This window comes from Leiobunum rupestre, chromosome 6, assembly GCF_980474605.1.
Source record: "Leiobunum rupestre chromosome 6, qqLeiRupe1.1.hap1, whole genome shotgun sequence".
Taxonomy (NCBI): domain Eukaryota; kingdom Metazoa; phylum Arthropoda; class Arachnida; order Opiliones; family Sclerosomatidae; genus Leiobunum; species Leiobunum rupestre.
This window is the reverse complement of record NC_143389.1, coordinates 28,612,443-28,628,964: the sequence shown is the minus strand read 5'-3', so window position 1 is coordinate 28,628,964 and position 16,522 is coordinate 28,612,443. Positions and strand designations below refer to the sequence as shown.

Here is a 16,522-nt window from a genome sequence, read left to right as displayed (position 1 = left end):
ATAGCCTTTGTTTATTTGCTAAGATAAAAGTGTAGTATATGTTTGCTTAAAACAAAGACATGAAAAATATAGCGCAAAACATGTGATTTTGAAAATAAAAGTGTTTATGATTTATAATTGCGTAAAATTTTCTCAATGGTCAAAACCATTTAATTTTAAACATTTAATTATGTTTAAAATACTCTAATGCTTTACGAAGTTTAAATATATTAAGTATTTTTATTAAGCAAAGGCCCACTAATTTAAATTTATTACTGTTGATAATTGGAATCAACTAAAATTTTCTATAAATATGCCCATATGTTTCCAAGTTTCAAAATAATAAATACATTGTTGTTAAATACATATTATCTGGATGTTTAGACGCATACAATCTGACTGTCACAATGCGTGATATCACTGAACTTTGATTTGTTTTCTTATATACTGAAAATATTTCCACAATGGTTATGATATTTAGACAAATGGTACGCGCAGTATGCCGCCCCTTTCTCTAACTCTGAATAAAGTGTTTTCTGTCCAGTAAACAGCCCTGGAAATTCTGTAATTTTTGTCTACTTTAGACATTAGTCATTATTTTTAATAAGCTTAATTTAATTATATAACTACTCGGTAAATTAAAAGGAACGACAAAATTCGGAAACTTGTTAAATATATTTTCTTGTGCATTTTACAGTAATTTTAAAATGATAATTTATAATTTATATATATATATATATATATATATATATATATATATATATATATATATATATATATATATATATAACAGTTTCGAATTATATATATATATATAATTCGAAACTGTGTTTCAGTAAAAATTGATTTGTCGTTATAGAAATACGTAAATTGATTAATTGAACAAATTGGAATGTAAATTACTAAGAAAATGCTGCCCGGATTAAATAAATCCAAGATTGAATATATTGTTTTCGCCAATAAATAATAGGATACTAATTGCGAGCACCAAAATTAAACAAGTTTTTATATATAAATATTGCTACTTGATAAGTCATTGTCGAATGTAATTCCCCAGGAGCGTATTATTTGAGCTCTACTTTTGTTTCATCAACTCGCATGTACTGTACGGTATAGTCCTTTGGTGCACTACAACTCAGAATAACTTAAAAAGAGTGTTTCTTCTACAAAAATATGTAATTCGAAAAATGCAACAGCTTATTTAGAAAGCGCACACAGAACCACTTTTTAAATGTTTTTAAATCTTATTATTACCAATGTCTTAAAATGATTAATAATAATATCAAAAATAGTTATACCTGTATCTTCGAGTTTACACCATAGATAAGATGTTATCTAACAAGAACTATAACAATATTCGTTCAGCCTCAGTGCATCGACAAATAACTACAGAACTGGCAATACAAGCTTATAAAACTTCGCTTCCAAACGGTCGCGCCAAATATTCGCGCGACGTACAGCGCCACCCCGTGCGGTTCATTGTAGTTAAAAATCAGTACAAGATGGCAGCCTCCGTAGAGGGCGAGATTAGGCTTTTAAAAGGTATAATTATTACGTGAAATTTTACATATTAATTGGTAATTAATGATTAATTAAGTAATATTATGATATTTTGTTTTATTACAGATATTATTGAAAATAGATTTCAATCAATTCTTTGTGAATCTATTGCGAAACTGGAAGATACATTAAATACTCCACGTAATGATGAATCAAAGAGTCTGCTTACATTTTTAATTTCAATCGGCTATACATTAGAGTACTTGGAACTAAAGGATACTGTAAAAGAAGTGATATTGACTGTGATAATTGCGGGAAAAAATAAATTTTGCCTTAAAACAGGTTTAATCTTACAAAACCACTCTCTTAAAAAAAAACCCAAGACATTATAAGAATAATTAGTAAGAAATCCAGAGTAAGTTTCAATGTAATGTTTTTAATTCAAAAATAAATATTAATAACAAAGTATAATATTGTTTCAGATTTCACTGAATTTGTCCGATGGTACAATCAACGTTGTAGCGGCTGCTTTTCTAAGAAGGTTGCTGATAGTAATTAATTACTAAATTGTATCTGAAAGAAACAAAGGTGTTGTAGCAGCTGAAAATTCAACGGGGTATAAAGAAAATCTATCCGAAGAAGGCATACATTATGTGGGTGGATTCGTACTACAGTCTGTGAAGAAAAATATGACCAAAATACGAAGCTACGCAACAAGCGATGTGCAACAATTACTTAACAACATGACCACTAGTTTTGAAAAAGAAAGTCGCGATTACGCTAATTTGAGCGGCTCATTGAACCGCGGAGGATTGTTTAACCTAAACGAGCAGGCATTTCAAATGTTTAGAATAATAGCAAAAATATCATCAAAACACTACGATTCAACGAGTTCTGAGCGGGTATTAAATAGGAAAATTAAGGCAGAATAAGAGATAAGCAAAGATAAAACAGTGCAGGAAAGCTGGGAAATAATGTGCAATAATCTTCCTAACAATTTCAAGGTCAAAGGACTAAACATTGTTATTGCAACTTATTTAAATACCCAGGGCAAAGCATTCACCAACTTTTTAACAGAGAAATACCAACGCGATAGCTTTAAAAGTATTAAGTCAGTTCCTAGCCTACGAAGAGTTCTAAGCTCTTGCGAAAGCAATAACATGAAGTGCTAGTCTGAGTCTATTCTGTGATGGAAATAAAGATGTTTTACCTCTGAAGATGTGTTTCCTCCCTCCGTGTTTGGGACAATTCCTTTTAATAAACGTAATTTTCCAACATTTTTCTCATATTGGCTAACAGTTGGATTGGTGTTAGATCCGCAAAGGCTCCTGTGTTTGCCAAACTCCTGTTCTAAAGGATCTTGGTTTAATTTTCTTGTCGAAACATATTTCGCTCCTTTCGATAACATGTATCGAATAACTTTTATCACTGACAAAGCTGTAAAGAGAGTGAATTTCAATAAGTTGAGTTTAATGACCTATTACTAATACTAGTTTTACGCACTCGTTATTTTTAGCCCTTCAGATGTTTCGGTGCTTAACAACATACTTTTTTTCTGGGCATTGGTAAATTCTTCGGCACTTGCTACTTCATTTTCTCATTCTTGAAAATAGCCCAGAAAGTCTGTCTCAAGCCACTAAAAAAACTCGTTTCATAAATTTATATATTTTTTAGGGTATTCTTGGACCAATTTGGCATTGGGTTTTATATCTTACTGTTAAACGGATTTCATCGGGAGACTGGAATGGTTCCAAATTAGGATTTATTTTTCAGAAACTCGACGCATTCATTATGTCAAAATATTGGTTCATCAAGGAACAAAACTTTGCGGTTTCCCTGCCCTCTTCTCCAACCTCCTTTCTAACTCCTACAGCAACTTTCGCAGACAATACCTGAACCGCATATTTAACCCTCATTTTAGCTCTTGATTTTAAATTGATGTGAGACAGTTTCAATTCTGGATACAATCTTGGAATTCGTTGCGCGTCTTTGTAGTACACGGTCTTGATATGGTCCCAAAGAATATGTTGTTTATTTTTCATTAGAAGTCTCGTAGGTATTTCTTCTTTGGGTTTCTTTGATGACTTTTTTGTTATTTTATTACTTTTCCTTTTAACTTTCGGTTTTTATTCAAAGTGCTGCTTTCCACGTTATTTCTACTAGTTTGCATAAGATGCGGATTGTCAAATAAGATAAACAACGGTCTTGGGTTTTCTTCTGCAGTGAAGTAATTAAGGGAGTAATGGGATTAACTACCATCATAGAGAGAAATCATGTTGTTTTTAAAAAAAGACCGGTTTGTATTAGCAACATCTCCAATAATTGTCAGGACTCGGAAATCTATGGCTTCTAGTCTCTCGATAGCTTCCCATAGTAGCGCGTTCAAATCTTCTGCATCGAGACCACTACACAGAAAAAAAGCCAGTGAAAACTGCAATTTGGTAGTGATGCCTTTGACCATTATTTGAAGAACATTAGTCGCTAGATCGAGTTGGTTTTTCTTCTCACTATTTTCATTACTTAAGCGCCTAATTTCGTTTAAATTTTCTCCCATGTCTACGAAACCGACAAGATCTCCAGACGAGCGCTTGTAAACCAACTCTTCTTTAATTTTCATTTCGTCGATCAAGATGGAGACGTACTTAGTGTGCTCTTCTTCAAAGCAATTTAATTCTTCCATTTGTTTTTTAACAACGAAAAAGATTCTGCTTGGAAGCCTGGCTTGGTTGTTAAAGGCAATGAATAGTTTTATAAAGTTTTCCGGCATGGTAGGTTAAGCGCTTTAGTTTTCCTTAAGCATTCTTATGCGCTCGGGGATTTACTGTGAAGTAGTAAACACCATTTTATAATGCTCGGGTGCCATCTACGTGCCCGATTATTCAATGCTTTTAGAGTTAATAACTGCTGCTTTAAAAAGGTCTTTGAGGTCTTTTTCAGAATCCATGTTTGTCTGTACAATGTCTTTCAAAATATCGCTGTCTTGCTTTGATATAAAATGTCCCTCTTCGCGAATCAACTTAGAATATTTCTGTCTAACAAGTTTAATTTGCTTTGAGAAATACTTCGCTCTTCTTCCAATTCTTTACGCTAGTAATCAACTGTTTTTTAGACATAAAACTGAGTCTCTACTTTGGTGTTTGTGATTTATTCCTAGAGCTGTTGTATTTTTCGAATTACATATTGTTGTAGACGAAACACTCTTCTTAAGTTATTCTGAGTTGTAGTGCACCAAAGGACTATACCGTACAGTACATGGAGTTGATGAAACAAAAGTAGAGCTCAAATAATACGATCCTGGGGAATTACATTCGACAATGACTTATCAAGTAGCACTATTTATATATAAAAACTTGTTTAATTTTGGTGTTCACAATTAGTATCCTACATTTTGTATTATTTATTGGCGAAAACAATATATCCAATCTTGGATTTATTTAATCCGGGCAGCTTTTTCTTAGTAATTTACATTCCAATTTGTTCAATTTATCAAGTTACGTATTTCTATAACGACAAATCAATTTTTACTGAAACACAGTTTCGAATTATATATATATATATATATATATATATATATAAATTATTATTATAAAATTACTGTAAAATGCACAAGAATATATAAAATTAACTAGTTTCCGAATTTTGTCGTTCCTTTTAATTAACCGAGTAGTTATATAATTAAATTAAGCTTATCAAAAATAATGACTAGTATCTAAAGTAGACAAAAATTACAGAATTTCCATGGCTGTTTACTGGACAGAAAACACTTTATTCAGAGTTAGAGAATGCGGCAGCATACTGCGCGTACCATTTGTCTAAATATCATAACCATTGTAGAAATATTTTCAGTATATAAGAATCTAATTTAATCCTTACCCATTTTTGTTATTTAGAATATTGAAAATTGGAATTTTGTTAAACATCATTTTATTTTTTATTTTTTATTTTTTATATTTATTGTTTGAATTTTTGAATTTATAATAATATAAGTGTCGGGCTTACAAGTCATCTTTTTGACTTAGCCCTTTTCCCTTTTTGTATGATCTATTTAAAGAATCTAATAAATGGAAAATTGAATTTAATTGAATTGAACAAATCAAAGTTCAGTGATATCACGCATTGTGGCAGTCAGATTGTATGCGTCTAAACATCCAGATAATATGTATTTAACAACAATGTATTTATTATTTTGAAACTTGGAAACATATGGGCATATTTATAGAAAATTTTAGTTGATTCCAATTATCAACAGTAATAAATTTAAATTAGTGGGCCTTTGCTTAATAAAAATACTTAATATATTTAAACTTCGTAAAGCATTAGAGTATTTTAAACATAATTAAATGTTTAAAATTAAATGGTTTTGACCATTGAGAAAATTTTACGCAATTATAAATCATAAACACTTTTATTTTCAAAATCACATGTTTTGCGCTATATTTTTCATGTCTTTGTTTTAAGCAAACATATACTACACTTTTATCTTAGCAAATAAACAAAGGCTATACTATAAATGCTAGGTAAATATATAATACACATTAGTTCTACACTCGATACCAATAGCTCTGAAAGGGGAAAGTCTTGAAATTGAAAACAGCTGAAGGACCAGATATTTTCGAACTAGATGGTAAAATAAATTCCAATTGCTTTTGGGCCTCAGGAAAAAAAGGAGAATATTTCGAGATAGCATCGTTTCGCGATTTCAATAGTCATTAAAGTTTTTTATAGTTCTTCACGTCTTTGATGATTCATCGAATGAATTATTTCCATTTTAATTTAACGAGTTCAAAATTATAGCTTAATTTATCGTTAAATATAACGGTTTTGTTTATTTAAATGGCACCACGTGCTCCATGAGGCATCGTGACTTGGCCCACCAAAGATATTTGTTTATCGGAGACAGCGCATGCTCAAATATTAACCAATCCGGCGTTTCCTCCCAAGCTAGCGCTCAGTTTGATCAGAGAGTGTAAAGTCGCTTCGCTACAGAGAGGCGCCTCTCTTTAAGAAATCCGTGCTACGATTTTATCCGCTGAGAATATCCAAAATTCCCGGGCATTTGATGGCGCTAGTAGGATCTCCGGCGCGCGCTAGATTAGAGTTTGAGAAGACGCAAAAAGGAGGAGTGTTTTTGGTATTTTTGCGAGTTTTATTTATTTTGAAATGTCTTGTAAATCGAATAAAAAGGTAACCTCGCTTCTGTCTTTTCTTTCAAGTTTCCAAGGGATAAAGACCGGTGAAATTCAAACAACCAATTGGTTACTTCCTCACAAAAGATGCTTGTCACGAACAGACTTTGAAGATATTGCTTCATGATTGCGTAACTCACCTAAAACGTATGGGCCTTATTGTCAAAGCTGTGGTCTGTGACAAAGGAACAGGCCTTCAAATTTGTTTCAAAAGTATGGAGATATCAGTGGAAAAGCCATTCATTGAAATTGATCATCCACATCTCTTGAAAAGTGTGAGGAACAATTTCAAACGGTATCCCATAATAGTGGAAGGCAATCTAGTTTCTTGGGCAGTCCTAGAACATTTTTTCAAAATAGAGCAAGAAATTGGTAAGTTTCAAAGCATACATAAGCTGAAACGTAAACATATCAAGTTACCAGCATTTTCTAACATGAAAGTCAGTTTAGCTGCCCAAATTTTCAGTCAAGTGTTTCTAATTGCATTCAAATGGCCTATTCACTGGGATTAGGAGAGTTAACAATTGAAAGCACATACACAGCAGAGTTCCTCTTACACATGAACGACCTTTTTGATTGTTGCTGTTAAACAATGAAACACGCTGTAAGAGAGCAATGACTGATCAATCCATCCACATACCAATGCTGAAAGAAAAATTGGAATGGTTTAATACATGGTAGATTCAGAACTGTAGGTATAAAACCTTACCTTGTATTTAAACAGATTCGTTTAAAGTACCAGCTTCAGGACTCGACGATGAAGATTTGTCCAATTATGATAACTATTGGGTTTTGCAAGGTAAAGGACAATTCATTGACGAAGATTTAGAAATTTGCAAAGACATTGAAAGTCCAAACCTTCTAAAAGAAAATGTTCTTAGTTATATTTCAGAATATTTAATTCACTGCTGCTATTCAAAACACCAATGTTCTACTTGCCTTAGTCAGTACCATAAATATAGTATTTCCATTTAGTTCCCATTGTTTAAAATATGAAATTTTATTTATATTATTTAAAATATCAAATTTTATTTATATTATTTAAAATATCAAATTTTATTTATATTATTGAAAATATATCAATTTTTATTTATATTATTATTTAAAATTTAAGTTTTTATATAAATTATTACTTTTTGTGATTAACTTTGTTTTGTTATATTTTATTATTTTTTTTGTAAAATTACCTTGTTAAAATTGAAGACTTGGCCAGCCCATAAAATATTCCACGAATTTCTTTTGATATATTAAAAAGTAAAGTTGTTAATATTGATCAGAGGTGGGCAAAAATGTTGAGAAATTTTCCAACGTGAACAGCCAGCCTTTTTTTCTCTGCTTGTTCAAGTGAGCGAGCGCTGACAGTAGGCGATCTTTTTCTCTCTCTCTTAAACTGAGCATGATCTAGTTGAACGCGGAATAGTTTTCTCGGTCGTTGATTGCTCAGCGCGCAGTGAGAACGATCCCCCCGATCGAGTAGCGAGGCTTTTCACCGTTGAGCGCTTCGTTTCGCCGAGAAAGAATAGCATCGCGCGCCGGGATAGTTTCGTTCGACAGAAAGCGATCACGACCCGCTGAGCCAGACTGCGCCTAGAGAGGGAATATTTTTTCACTTTTGAACTCTGTCTGCGCACTGAGCTTTTTTACGGTGAGCGACGGCTTAGTTCTCTCTTCAATGTAACGCTTACTGCGCGCCGAGAAAAAAACGCAAATATATATATTTTCGTCTTCTATTGCTTTGCGTGATTGAGTTTTTTAGGTTTAATTTAACCTTTAATTTTAATTACTATATTCAAGAAATATTTACAGTATAAATTACAGGACGTTTTTAGGTATTTAAAATGCAGGGGCTTCATGTAGTATTTATCGTTGAATAGTAATATATAAATACATTTTCAGTATATATTACAATTTGTTTTACAGTATAAATTACAGGATGTTTTTAGGTATTTAAAATACAGGGGCTTCATGTAGTATTTATCGTTGAATTGTAATATATACATACATTTTCAGTACATATTACTATTTGTTTATAGTAAAAATTTGAGGTTTGTAATAAAGGACAGCCATGTAGTTTCTATAGAAATGTTATATATGTACATATTTGCTCAATACATATTACCATGTATTTACAGTAAAAAATTAAGACGTTTTAAGGTATTTAAAATAAAGGTAGCTCCTGTAGTTATTGTGGTCGAAGTTGAATTGCCACCAAACAGTAATAATCCATAAAAATTCATTATTTGTTGTAAATCAACTAATATGACGAAAAGATTTTTAGTGACATCTTGTAAAAGCACCAATGGAGCCATATTTTTAATTACCCATCAAATTAAAACAAATTAATGTTTATACATTTAAATGCAAATTCATCGCGTTAGTGTTTGTGGTTTGAACTAAGTTTCATATGTGGATTCCGAGCCAAGGAGTTGCATTACTATGTTGTGAACGTGTTTATGTCTCTTGCTTTGGACTCTAGTTCTGCTGGAGCTTATTGGTATATATTTAGCAAATGTGTTGAATATTTGTTTACAATTAAAGTACCTTATTGGTTAAAAATTAATTACGGAAATGTTTAGTGTACATAAAATTTTTTTAAAAAAGGGTAGTAAGAACAAATCAAATATATAATATTTCCTGGCTATATTCACGCAGTTTTAAAATGTAAATTCCGTAAAATTTACAGGCGTATTAGAAATTTTAATTATTATTTCAGTTGTATACCATACAATGATTCTGGTTGAAAATTTTATTATGAGATATTTGTATAAATTACAGGAATCTCAAGTAAAAGATATTTACGAAACTTTCTGTAAAAAATACAGAACATTCCTGGCTACTGTGCGTCCAGGAGTTCCTAGTAATTTCTACCTAATATTTATTTCTCAGTGTGTGTATTAAAAAGATATCTGAAGAGACAACTGTTTTTATACATTTTTTTATAAAAGGTTTTTTTGAACCAAGGGAGATATCGATAAAATAATACTAGGTTTCTTTAAAAAAAATGTTCGATTAATTTCCGAAAAAGTAGAGGGCCAAGTCGATTGACTGAGGCACTGAGCCCTATTACAACCCTATTCTAGATCTCATAAGATAGAGCCGCAGATAACCAATCTGATAAATTAAAGGGAAATCTGATCTGCGCGTATAATGACGTCAAAATCCGAATACGATATCTTAAATGACTTAAAGAAATCTATTATCGTCGGATCACAAATCAGATATCAATTTCTTTTTAGTTTTTATCACTTGCTGATTTCGGAACTAAACTGTACTAGAAAAATAAAAAGTTGTAATAATTAGTCAAATAAAGTAAAAATTATAGCGATTAATATTATATTTTATGGACAGCACACATTTTAGTATAACGTATGCTTTCAGAAAAAGGAGGAAGTTGAACTTACAAGTAATCAATTTTCTGTAACAGCCGAATAGAAATGTTCTTATTAAAGAGGAACCGAGTGAATTCAGCTTCGTATCTTTCGTTGCTGATGTAAGCCAAAATATTCTTATTCTTGAAGTGATGTTTGGATTGCCGAAGGTAGAAATTAATGTTAGGATAGTATTCTATAAGAGCACCTTTTCCCTTTAACACAAATGACATCATATAATCGTCAATATTGTGGAACAAAATTCCTTTTTTCGCCATTACACGGTGAAGCTTGAACAACGGGCTAGTTTTGGAATTCTGTTAAATAAATAAGACTTCATTTTATTTAAAAACTAGCTGGGGTACCCACTATTTCCCGGTTAAATATGAATATTTGTATTATAAATCGTAGAATCTCTTCTTACTATAATTTTAAAACATTTTACGATGATTATTTAACTATTTGTATTATTTATATACTTAAATTAAAATTATTGTACAAAAGAGCCAAGAAATACCAAGGAAAAGGCGGCAGTGAAGAAACGCCGACACATTCAACACGAAAATAGAACGCTGCTATAATTGTCTCAACGCATTATATATAGTAGTATATATACTTATCTTTATATATTAGATACAAACAATCATCTTTATATATTAGATACAAAGATTCATATCTATATATTAGATTAACAACGAAACTTAGCCTAAGTTTATGCTTTCTCCCTTGGACTAAAATAGGCGAAAGAGCACCTAACACAACTCCGATCACGAGATATGCCAAGTGACTTTTCTACAGACAACAACAAACACGGCATAACCAAATTATCTCATAATCAGTGATGATAATTTAAAAAAAAATCAATATCATCTCACAAGCCGCTCAGGCTAACCGGACATTTTTATATGTTACGCTCTTCTTAAGAGTGGCTTAGATAATGTCTCTATCTCATAGCCGCTCATATCAAACGCGTTTACTGATAGCTCATCTTTTTCATTTTGAAAGGGAAGCGACTTCTCTCTCATTTGCTCATTTCGAATTGAATTCTGCAAAAGCTCTCTCCGGCTCAGCTCAAAGAAATTATAATAAATTTCGTTCGTCTCACCAAATCAGTCAACGAACGTAGAAAACTGAATCACTTCTTTATAAACCATTGAAAACCTTAACTAATTTCATCAAATTAGACATATAATCAACAAAATAAATACAAAAGCTACCAAAATAATATAAAATTCAGAAAAATCCACGAAAAAAATTGATTTATTAGACCAGAATAAAAGCTTTTTGTGGGCTAATTCTCATTCATTCATCTCAGTTTTTGGAGATTTTAAGATTGAAAAAGACAGTTCGGCTCTTGTCTCGCTCAATCTATGACTAAGTGCAGCTCACCTTCCGGCCGAAATAGACCGTCCGCTCTCCTCCATTATTTAATCAAGCTAAAATGTAGCTTCTCCATCGCTCTCGCTCATTAATAACTAAGGAGGTCACTCAAAACGGCCAATTCGAGTTGGCTAAAACGGCACATATCTAGATAACACAAAACGGCACATTTTGTATGAAGTATATTTATTTTTTTTATTCCGGTTATAGATTGAGGGATTTTCGGTAAAAGCTTTCGTCGTTTTCTATACACGGACCTTCTCACAGTTGAAATATCGCTAGAGACTAGATCAGTTCTATTGTCGCTAATTTGAACCTCCTTTCTAATAAGTTTTAAAGGTTGAAGACAAAGGTCCTCAACTGCTTTTCTTTTGCAGTTGAATCGTAGTTCCGGGCGCTGTAGCTTGTTGGCCGTTACTCTGTCATGGTAATGTTCCACCTTGTTTTTTTCTTTGAGTATAGATTTGTTTGAGTCGGTCGTAACCGTTACATTACAATTCTTTTCGAAACACCGCCACACTATATCGCCACTTTTCTGCGAGCGAAACTTCTTAAATTTATAGTCATCGAATACCAGACAACAACCGCCCTTATTACTGGCTATTAATTTGAAATCCATTTAAGCACGTCTACCGCATACCAAGAAATACGATATATATAAATAATTTAAAATTTTAATCGTGTCCTAAAGAACAGCTCAAAAAATGCATGACGTTTCGGACTCACTCAAAAAAATTAGAAGGAAAATTCTTTAGCAAAAATTGTGCCGTTTTGGATCATAAAAAAGTGGGACGTTTTGGGCTACTTATGTGCCGTTTCGGGCATCCTTGATAACTAAATATAGAGGCAGCTCCAGTCTTCTCATCTAAATTATTTGAAAGTTACCGCTCATTGTGACTTCGAAAGCTCCAAACCTCTCTAAAATGAGCGGAGTGCACCCATCACGGCTCATGATTACAGTTGGTTCGAATAGAAAAAAGAAAAATAAATAAATACATACATTAAAAAGGGGAATACCGCCAGTGTATTATTGTTTGAACTTGTAAAGTGACTAAAAATGAAAATTATTATCACGCTTCATCTGGCTGACGAAGGACCACAGTCCGAACGTTTACTGATTTTAATACACGAGTAATTATCCATAAAAGTAGCAGTTATGTTATTAATATTTTAAATTATTGGAAAACTAAATGTTTTAAACTAAACAAATAATATTTCAAATACGGAAAAACTAAACTTCTTAAGCTAAACATGTAGATTGTCAAATGTTGAAAAACTTAATGTTTCAAGCTAAATCCTACTTTTGTAATAGGTTAAGCCTCTAAACATTGTTCAAAACACATTTAAAGTCTGAACAGATCAGCGAACAAACATGTTTACTACATATTTATGTGACCTATAAACGTAACTTCAGATATAGACGTATTTTATTCTGTGTAGGACATCCTCAGTAAAAGCGTGGACCAGATCTTCGAGTGGAGACTATTGGTCGAAGGTTTTGCAACAGCTGTCACTGTAGTATCAAATGATACTGAATATCCAAATTGTACGATATTACTTTGTTATAAAATATGAATTTGAATAATTACCATAATAATATTCGATAGCCATAGGAGTCAATAACTTTCTAAGCACATCCTCTACTGAATTAACATAGTCGTCTTGCAAAGATATAAGTTGTCCTTTAAGATTGCCGGAGTACGCTTTTAATAGAACAAGACTTGACAAAAGCCATCCGGTAATTATGAAACGCACGTACACTCGATTGTTCTCGCAAATTGCTATTTGAATTGCCAAATAAAATAAAGAATCTTTAAACCACAATTTGATGGAATAGTTATTATTGAAGAAAAATATGTCGTGAAACCTTGACAAATCATTCATTGTGCTAGTATACTTGTACGTAGACAAATATACACGCAGGCCCACACCATCTTCAACTTTCACCACACGTACGAAACTAGGTGGAGCTGTGCATTGAGCATCAAATAAAAAAGGAACCATTTTCTAAATATTTTCATAAAACTACTCAGAGAAGGGTGTCCCGCCGGTGATTGAGAATTTCATTCTCAATCACCGGAAGGACACAAAGAGCTTGGCTCCCGCCGTTCACCCGCGCCTCTCCCGTTCCTCCCCCACCCGCGCCTCTCCCCCATCTCAATCACCAGAATTTCTAATCACCAGATTCTCCCGTTCACGGGTTGCTTTCCCCCAACCCCCATTCACTGGATACTTTATCTCTCGTTCACCAGCTCCTTTCCCCCATTGCTTTCACCCCTTCTAATCACCAGTTGCTTTCCCCCATCCCCATTCTCCAAAATTAGTTTTCCTCGCGCAGATATCTGGAGATTAGATTTTTTACCCGTTTGCTTATCGCTTCAGAACCCCTTAATTTTCTAATCTCTAGGTAATAAAAACAAGTTATTTACATTTAATTTTTTATTTTAGAACTTTGTTTTACATGTTAGTAGGTACTATCAGATATTCCATTAGATGGTTATCTTGTACATTACATAATTAAAACAAATTAAAGTAGTTAAGTTTACAGGCATTTAAATGGGGTGAAACGATCTCCTGCAACTTAATTTAATTAAAAGTTCTAACTCACGTATTTGTAGTGTTTAGCAACAGTATCGTCTGACATCCGAGGGACAGTCACAAACGTCTTCTTCTGGTACAGGTGAGAAGCTTTTGTCAGAGACCGTAGTTGCTTTTGGCGTCGGGGGAATGTCCCATTCTAGCGAAAGGTACTTTTTTTCCGATGGTGAATTATCCCTAGCCGGACAGTTTGGAAAGAATCTAGCATGTTCAAGTTCTGGTACGTCTCCTGATTCCCATCCTTCTAATACGCCGTGGCACTTGTAACATCGTACTTCATCGCCCCGCTGAATATAGTAGAATCCAGCCTTCGCTAGTTGTTCCTTAGTAACGTGCGGATTTCTCCAGTGACGAAAAGTTTCAAGTCGATACGCTTCGATGTCCATACTGTAAACTGATAGTTTCTATAAGCTATTGTCAACATTCTTAAGCCTAATTGGTTAAGCCTAAATTTCAATAAATGTTTTTCTATTTATTTTGGTTAGACTCTATGACTATTTGACTAGAATCTAAGTCTATTTACTTCAATTTAAACAAGGCCTAATTTCCCTCTACAGTAAAATAATAAAGTCACTTACTTTTACGGAAATCCTGAAGCCTTTGCCAGTAAATAGAGTCGAGAAGGGCGGGGAACGGAGCGCGAAAATCTACGTGTCTCTTCTCGATGAGGTCCAGGAACTAAAAGAACGTTGAGTCGTATATCTAGAGATCAAATAACACTCGAAACTTCAAGTAAATCCTGATTTCTCATTGGCTGAAACCAATTGACGTCACGGGAGAATGTAAAATGTAACCAAAAATAGAGGTTACTGCTCATCGGTTAGCGATAAAAAATTCGTCACGTGTTAAATTAGGCAAATTAGAATAGCTGAAAATACATTGCGCTTACTTCGCACTAATTTACTTCTGATACAACTTTGATAAAAATTAATCCTGTTTCGGGGCTGTAGCTTGGCTCCCTCTGTTCCCCCGTTCATCCCCCACCCGCGCCTCTCCCCCATCTCAATCACCAGATTCTTTCTCTCTCAATCACCAGAATTTCTAATCACCAGAATTTCTAATCACCAGATTCTCCCGTTCACGGGTTGCTTTCCCCCAACCCCCATTCACTGGATACTTTATCTCTCGTTCACCAGCTCCTTTCCCCCATTGCTTTCACCCCTTCTAATCACCAGTTGCTTTCCCACAAACCCCATTCACTGGATACCTTATCTCTCGTTCACCAGCTCCTTTCCCCCATTGCTTTCATCCCTTCTAATCACCAGTTGCTTTCCCCATCCCCATTCTCCAGAATTTGTTTTGCTCGCGCAGATATCTGGAGAATAGATTTTTACCCGTTTGCTTATCGCTTCAGAACCCCTTAATTTCTAATCTCTAGGCAATAATAACAAGTTATTTTCAATTTAATTAATTTTTTATTTTATTTTAGAACTTTGTTTACATGTTAGTAGGTACTATCAGATATTCCATTAGATGGTTATCTTGTGCATTACACAATGAAAACAAATTAAAGTAGCTAAGTTTACAGGTTAATTGATTATCTACGAGTAAATTAGTAAAATCTTGTAGTACTTCCGAGGGTGATTTAAAACAGCCAAAATAAGATTTTACTTGATGGTACGAATTAAATTGATCAGGGTACAAAAATAAACCCTCGAAAGGTTTTCCATATAATAATTCGTGAATTTTTTTAAGGTTTTTAACAATAGCTAAGTACATGCATTCGATAACATTTTTATGTTCGTTTAAAAGATTTATTTGAAACCGAATAAAATCAATTTTTTTTTGGAACTCACCGATTTCGCGAGCTCCCAGATCCAGAACATGACCGTAGGCAGAGTTCAATTTGATGTTGTTGGTAGTGGCGACGACGGATACGTTGTTGTCGTGATAGTCGATGATGTTGTGGGTTAGAGACGATGCTCCGGTTTGCGTAGCGGCGAAAAGCTCTCCCCAAAGAGAGAGTAGATTGGTGAAAGCTTCGGAGGTCAGGAACAGAATATTTTCGTTCGATTTTTTGAAGAAGAGAACTTGTAATTTTGATCCGTCGAAACCAAAAGAAATGTAGACTGATCCTCCTAACGTGATTTTTATGTTGATACGTCTTTCTTGGCCCCTGCGTTTGGATACGGTATGCGTCTCGGCTATAGAAAATGAAAATGTTAAGCCTTTGTCTATTGAAATAGTAATAGTATTAATAAAATAATGCTTACCAATAGATCGTTTTTCCATGTTTACGGTAGATGAGGAGAGCAAAGCGGATGCACTTCTTTTCAGTTCAGCGTCTCAGAGAGAAATGACGCATGTGAGATTAATCAGTTCTTATCTTGTTGAGATTAATTCATCACGTGATCTAAACTTCAAATAACCCTCAAATTCTATCGGCTCTCTCTCTCTCTGAGATAACAGTTCTAGACACTCGAAATTAAACCGTCCCGTGCTCGAAACTGCCTCTAATTATTCCCATTGACGTCACATATTAATCCACTTGGAAGAAGAAAAAAACCCATT

General features: G+C 33.5%; 2 protein-coding genes across 2 annotated transcripts; both read right to left on the bottom strand.

Annotated features, from left to right (window-relative positions):
- Window positions 1–13,962: 13,962 nt before the first annotated feature.
- Window positions 13,963–14,610, bottom strand: LOC149940588 (death-associated inhibitor of apoptosis 2-like). The gene is made up of 2 exons (XM_090179740.1): window positions 14,590–14,610; window positions 13,963–14,405 (listed from the first exon to the last, which is right to left on the bottom strand). Exon 2 carries the CDS (start codon window positions 14,395–14,397, stop codon window positions 14,035–14,037), a length of 363 nt encoding a protein of 120 aa, XP_090035866.1. The 5' UTR covers window positions 14,398–14,405; window positions 14,590–14,610; the 3' UTR covers window positions 13,963–14,034.
- Window positions 14,611–15,448: 838 nt separating this feature from the next.
- Window positions 15,449–16,311, bottom strand: LOC149940587 (uncharacterized). The gene is made up of 2 exons (XM_090179333.1): window positions 16,225–16,311; window positions 15,449–16,155 (listed from the first exon to the last, which is right to left on the bottom strand). Exons 1-2 carry the CDS (start codon window positions 16,241–16,243, stop codon window positions 15,449–15,451), a joined length of 726 nt encoding a protein of 241 aa, XP_090035459.1. The 5' UTR covers window positions 16,244–16,311.
- Between the last annotated feature and the right edge of the window lie 211 nt (window positions 16,312–16,522).

Excerpts from the sequence above, each read along its gene's own strand:
- LOC149940588 (XM_090179740.1), bottom strand. The coding sequence starts at position 14,397 with ATGGACATCGAAGCGTATCGACTTGAAACTTTTCGTCACTGGAGAAAT.